The 6826-nt window shown below is 33.7% G+C and overlaps 1 protein-coding gene across 1 annotated transcript; it reads right to left on the bottom strand.

Annotated features, from left to right (window-relative positions):
- Nucleotides 1–1053: 1053 nt before the first annotated feature.
- Nucleotides 1054–5924, bottom strand: LOC130827292 (glutamyl-tRNA reductase-binding protein, chloroplastic). Its single transcript, XM_057692960.1, has 5 exons — nt 5434–5924; nt 4640–4720; nt 4439–4543; nt 4063–4212; nt 1054–1529 (listed from the first exon to the last, which is right to left on the bottom strand). The coding sequence occupies exons 1-5, from the start codon at nt 5809–5811 to the stop codon at nt 1290–1292; spliced, it is 954 nt and encodes a 317-aa protein (XP_057548943.1). The 5' UTR covers nt 5812–5924; the 3' UTR covers nt 1054–1289.
- Between the last annotated feature and the right edge of the window lie 902 nt (nt 5925–6826).

The following is a 6826-nucleotide window of genomic DNA, read 5'->3' as shown; positions in this document are numbered from 1 at the left end:
GCTATAACACTTACTTTAATACTTAAAATATCTACTTTGGATGGTTAAAACACTTTGTGCTCTTAAAAGTCTCGTTTACTTTTGAATGTATATTAACAGCTCGTTTGGTTGACGGTACTAATTGGTGGTAATGGAAATGATTTGTAGTGTAAATTTTTATAATATGTATCATGTCATTCCCATGGTAATGAAAGTTTGATCATTGAAAAGTTTTTTTGTTCATAATTTTCCATTTACTATCCAATATCACATGTTCAAATGGTAATTCATTGGAATGAGTTTTGCTAAAAAAAAATGAAATTCTTGAAGGAGAATAAGTATGACCATTAAACTTGTCAAAAGATATTCCTACCAAATTGCACTAATTTTTCATTATCATTCTCACTATTTAGTATTGATTATCAAACATGCGTAAGTCTAAATTGTGCATCAACTATCAACATATTGATTTGTTAAAACATCTACTTTAATTCTTAAAATAAATATTTTGGATGTTTAAAACACTTATTTTGCTATGAAGAGTCTCTCATTCACTTTTTGGTAAATGGTTCTAACACTAATTTTAATACTTAAAAATACCTGTGTTAAATGGTTAAAAAACCTACTCTTACTCTTAGAAGACTCTAATTCAATTATTGTCTAAATGATTATAAACAAAATATCTACTTACTTTAAATGGTTAAAACATCTACTTGTGTTTTTAAAGTGTCTCATTTGTTTGCAAGAAAATCTAGTGTAAATTGACTATTAATACTTTGTTTGTTAATCATTTACTTTAGATCTTAAAATACCTACTTTTGCTTTTGAAAGTATCTAATTCAAATTTTGCACTAACGGTTATAAGTTATAACACCTACTTTAATACTTGCAATACCTATTTTTAATGGTTAAAATTATATGATTTAAATTCTTTTACCGTTACAAATTACAATACATGAAATATCGATTTTTAAAACCTTTATATACATATCTTGAGATACGGCCTCATTTGTACCATATGCTTCTAAGTGGCTCTACACTTAAAGCTGCAAAAAAAGTTATCATATATCAATAGGATGATACTTCAACAATCCATAGCTACCATTTCCATAGAAAATCAACTACAAATGTCTTTTTCACTCTCACAACTGCTCACAATCTCTCCGACTAACATAGAGAACCACATATTAGACAAATACAGGAGATGGTTAAGATTCCACCTCAAAAAATTGCCGGGTTAAAGCCTCGTATAGCTGGGAAAAGGAATACAAAGGTCACTATTAGCAATAACGATACGATTTCATTATAATCTATAATCTCGTAACACCAAGCTTCTTGAATTGCTTAACTCTATTGAAGTCTAAGGAATAGTAGTTCTTTTCCACTTCCCACGCGATTTGCGACATGCCATTGAACGTTGATTTCACACCTTTCTCGTTTGTCACTTCTCTAGGAAATGGGATCCGAATTTCAAATAAACCATTAGGAGGTGAATAGAGACGCATGTCAAAACCTAATCGATCAACCCACACCATCTTCGCCTCAGATACCTGCAACAAAAACAAATATTGATCAACCAACAACAGTTTATTGCCAGTCTCAATACGACCATAAAAACAAGATCATACGAAACTTCATACCTTCTCTGTTTCATATTCTTCACTAATCAGAAATATCACAGCAATTAAATTAAGTTCATGCATTCAATTCAAGAAAAGTCGGAGAATTTGTGAAGCTAACATAAAACCTTATATACACAAGTTGACAGAAAATTTAACCAATGAAACTGAAAGATCCCCCTGCCGTCTTTACTTTCAAGTTTCAACACCGGACACAGCTTGGTGCAAATAAGCAACTAAATAGACAGGGTTATGGTATTCATTGTTGGCTAGACCGTTAGAGGCTGAAAGGAAATAAGCATAACAACGGTCATAAATAATGTAACCCGATCAAATACAAGGTATAGGCGCAGAAGACGGTGATTTCAAGAAGTCAAACTAATTATGATTGAGCATGATAAGATGTGCCGATGTGCAATTCTATCTAATATGCACATCATTACAACATTCATACCTCTCGGCTCTCACTTTCCTATTGTATTGTGAGGCTCCAAGGCACTAACGGCTCGTTTGGTAACCGGTACTTTATGGTGGGAATAATAGTGAAATGTTAGTGTAATTTTAGTACGAATATCTCTTGATGAATTTAATGGACATACTTATTCTCCTTCAACAAGCTTATTTTCTTCATAAAAAATCCATTCCAATGCATTACCACTTAAACATGTGGTATTAGGTGGTAATGAAAAATTGTGTAAAAAAAACTTTTTTATGATCGAACTTTTATTACCATGGTAATGACATGATACATATCATGAAAATTTACACTACAAATCATTTCCATTACCACCATTCTCAAATGTCTCATGTTGCCCTCTTGACATACATCGAACAACTTGGTCAAAAAATTCCTTAAATTTATTCGTTATCCCTAAAAATTAGATGAGAATGTTTTGTTATTTATCTCTAACACACTTCAACCTACTATGATCATGTCTAACTACTTGTCTTCTTATGAGCATCCAATAAGTAGTCGATTTGGTTGTTCACTTCTATAAGTCACCCAATGGTTTTCACGTTTCAATATTATAATTAATTACTGACAAGTCCTTCAACATAACCCATTGTTCGGATCACCGTCAATACATAATGTTTTCTAATATTAGGATAAATTTTGTTTTGAGTGCTTCTTTGTTCCCATTGGGGCACACATACACTATACAGTGATTTTGACATTCAATATTTCTCTTCCATATATAAGCTTCACTATACAGTGATGACATTCCTTCAATTAGTTTACACTATCACATCATTGGCTAACCACTCATTCATAACAATATCAACTCCATTTATTCCCTTATCTAGCTCTAAATACAAAAATTTTCCTAATGGGATGGGGGTATAGCATATCTAACAACAATTAGTTCATTTGTGCCAAATTGATGTCGCAACCAAATATTAAGTGCTATAACATGAATCAACGGTCATGAGCTTGAAGATTACCTATCAAAGGTCTACTTAAAAGATTTATCTACATTTTAAAATAAAGCTCAATGCATTTGATCCCCTACCATAATAGGGTGTTAGTTTGATAGGCAAGATCCTTTTATGAGGCATAAATTAAGAGATTGAAAACAACTCTTAGAGCATATCTAGTGGTAGGATACTATTGGGAAGAAAAAAAGGCGAATTCCACCATCTTTTTATAACCTCATTTCCACTCTTTTCTTTAGTGGGTATCTCCTATTTTCAAGATGACAAATATTTGTCTCCCCAAATTTTGTAACCCCACTAGACATGCTCTTAGGAACCTACTTTTAAGATCTCATACAAGGATAAACTAGCGCAAAACTCACTAGTTTTTGTTGCAAGAGTAGCTTTGTTCTTGAGCTAAACTTGAGTTCAATAATACGTATTTCATAAAGATTTTAGACAAATAATAGTAAATGATTGTGGTATGCACAAAGGGGGTCAAAATAAAGTGATTCCCATTTGGGTTTCTACTTGGACGAGGTCCAGGGGTCAAATGTAATGCAACCTTACCCTTGTGATGGAAAAGACATGTTTTTTATTGATTCTTGATAGAAAACATCATTAGCAATGTCACACAAATAATAAGTACACATTGCGTCATTTTTCTATATTCCATTACAATCAAAAACCAAAGTATAAAAAATCTTTAGCTAGATCGAGAATAGACAAAATAACTCTAGTAACCGAGAAGATTGATGCTTAAGACATGAACAGAAAAGCATGTGTGTGATCACACCCCATCGACATGAAATAAGCATCCTAGCTTGAAAAAAAGTGACTTGGATAGAGGGATCCTTTTGTTGAATTACAATCTGTTGCTGAATGTTAACGAAAAAGGACTAATTTTGTAACCACTAAATCCATCATAATGCCCCTTTTTAAAGTTCTTTTCTAGGTGAGGGGATCGTCATGCCACATGCCAAAAAAGGAAATGTTGCACTACAATTATTACAAGGATTCAGAATTTTAAGTCAAGTATAGCCGGATATACCTGAAATTGCAAATCAGCGTAAATGTTGCAAAAGCGGAGTACATCCTCCATGTTGTTTGCATTGATCTCGTTCACAACCTTTTCAGCAATATCTCTTAGAGGATCTGGGTATGAATTTTTATAATCTGAAGATGTCACCCATACACCATCCTGAAAACATTACGTGAAAAGAATACGCATTGAGATAATCTAATTTTGATAGCATGAAATCAGCCAGTCGGGATTTTCATATAGTTAAAAAGTACACCAATGCTTTTTCTGTGTCGTCAAAGAATTAAACAATGAAATTAGATAACTAACAAACTTCAAGAACACACCAAAAAAGCAAAAACTACTCGGTTATTCACAATTCACAAGGATGGAGATTAAGTGATACCTCCTGAAAATCTTCAAGCTGCAGGACGCGATCCACAGAAACGACATACAAGAGGTCTTCATTTATTTCTTCCCCGAACCTTTTCTTCCACACTGAATGAAGCTTCTACATAATCAAACACATCAAGTCAAGCTCAACTTAGTGACAATGATTCCATCAATTTACACTATCACTCCATCAATAATGGAAATGAATGATTACCTTCAGAACCGTTTTATCCTCCGGTTTATCTAGGCTACCTTGTATGGTACACTGAGGAGTTCTCACTTTACATTGTTCTAGCTGCATTTACATGAAATTTTATCATCATACTAATGTCAATTCAATCAAATAGAGTAACAAATGACTTCAATATAGAGCCCCATCACAGGTGAAATCTTATGGTAAGTTTGTATCATTTACTAGTCAATCAAACTCGACTACTTGTGTTAGACACAAGTTTGCGTCCAAGTGTCCGTCCTGCTATTTTGTGACAATTTTCCATGATTTCGGCCTAAATGTAGCGTGCAAATGTCATTCATGACGATATGTCGACGATCGACAAATACTTCAAGTGCAATGAAGAGTCTCATTAACATATTGGATAACATAATCAGGACACTTTCATTACAGACAAAAATGCGGCAATCGCCACGATTGCGGTAACAAAACGGTGATGCACTAACAGGAATGATGCGTTTATCGTAACGTGTAAATATCGTCGAAACCAAAAGATATCCATTGATGCTACACATTTACAACACAGAAAATATCGGTTTGTTGTCAACCATAAATTTAATCAAAACAGCAATGCCCATCTGAATTAAGATGGTTCATTATGCAATTTTACCAATTCCCCTAATTATTCAGACAATTATTTTGATAAACAAACATACATGAATAAACCCATCAGAATTTAAGCTAATTATAGTCTAATAAAGCCCTTAATTAAGAAACCCAAAAAGCTACCAACTTTAAAATGTTAAAAACAAATTAGAATTGGGAAAATTTTAAACCTGAACATGAAGAGTAGACCTTTTATCAATGGAAAAGTGTCTATTAGAGAGATTCAAACAAACAATAGGAGTACCATCAGCATCAACAGTAAAACGAACTCCAATTCCGAGAGGCCAACCATCATGGGTCAAAGTAGAAAGAGTCCCAGATGAAGATAACTCCATTATAGTTCTAGAAACTTCAGCGGGGAAAGGTTTTACCTGGGTTGTTGTTGATGGGTCTGAAGCTACTGAAACGGAGCATTTTAAGGGGAATTTGTGAGATGGGTTTGGTTGAATTGGGAGAAAATTAAGGGGTTTCAAGGATATTGGTTTATAGGTAGGATGGAAATTGGAAGGGAAAATGTGGGAAGACAGAGATTGGGTTTGCAAGATCATTGTTGCAGAAGATGAGTTTGAGATTGAGGGAGAGGGATGTTGAGGAGCTTAAGGATTTGTGTGGGATAAAGGTTAGGATGTTTTTTGATCGTTTTGTCTGTTGTGATTTTGTCAAAGAGATGAAAAATGGATCGCTCAACATTGACTAGGGATGGTTATGGGCGGCTTTGGAGCGGGTCTGGCCAGATCCGGACCCGGACCTTTTTATTTTTTATGGATTCAGATTTGGATCCGGACCCTTATGGTCCAAAATTTTCAGACTCAGACTCAGACCCTACGGATCTGACGGGTCTAGGGTCTTTAATGGGTCTTATACAAAGCCTCTTTAGTTTGTCAAAGTTGTACCTTTTGCGAGTCTTTTTGTATTTTTTTAAGCAACTTATTATCATATTACAAACACTTGTTCGAGTCCATAAAATTCAAAATACAAAATAATTACTAAAACGTAAAAACACTTGTCTAAATATATAATTAAAAATCAAATATAAAAGACTAAATGAGAAACATGGTGAATCAAGTGAATGAGAAAAAAATTAGGGACTTAGGATTACTGAATTGAGAATGAGAACTTGAGAAGGCAATCAAATGAATCAAGTAATCAACTGATCAAGGGCCCAAGGCATTATATTATTATATATTAATAAAAAAAATTAATATTAGAATTCAAAAATCAGAAATTCATAATATAAAATTTAAAAGTTTAGGGTCCGGGTCCGGGTCTTTACCTTAGGACGCGGACCTGGACTCGTCAAATATTTTTTGGATCCAGATCCGAGCCGGATCCGATGGGTCTCAAAAATTTAGACCCAAGCCCTTAAAAAAAGGGCGGGTCCGGAGCGGGTCCAATAGAGTCCTGGATCCATGACCATCCCTAACATTGACCAATAGTTGTGTAATTTTGTAATTCGAAATAAAAATTAACAAGAATAATCTAATTTTTTTTTATTTATTTTCTTACAATAATTTTAATTTTTGATTAAACATGAATAATCTCAATTATAAGAGAAGGTGTTTG

Source organism: Amaranthus tricolor, chromosome 11 (assembly GCF_026212465.1).
Source record: "Amaranthus tricolor cultivar Red isolate AtriRed21 chromosome 11, ASM2621246v1, whole genome shotgun sequence".
Classification (NCBI taxonomy): Eukaryota; Viridiplantae; Streptophyta; class Magnoliopsida; order Caryophyllales; family Amaranthaceae; genus Amaranthus; species Amaranthus tricolor.
Note: the sequence above shows the minus strand (reverse complement) of the source record. Positions and strands in the feature narration are given on the sequence as shown.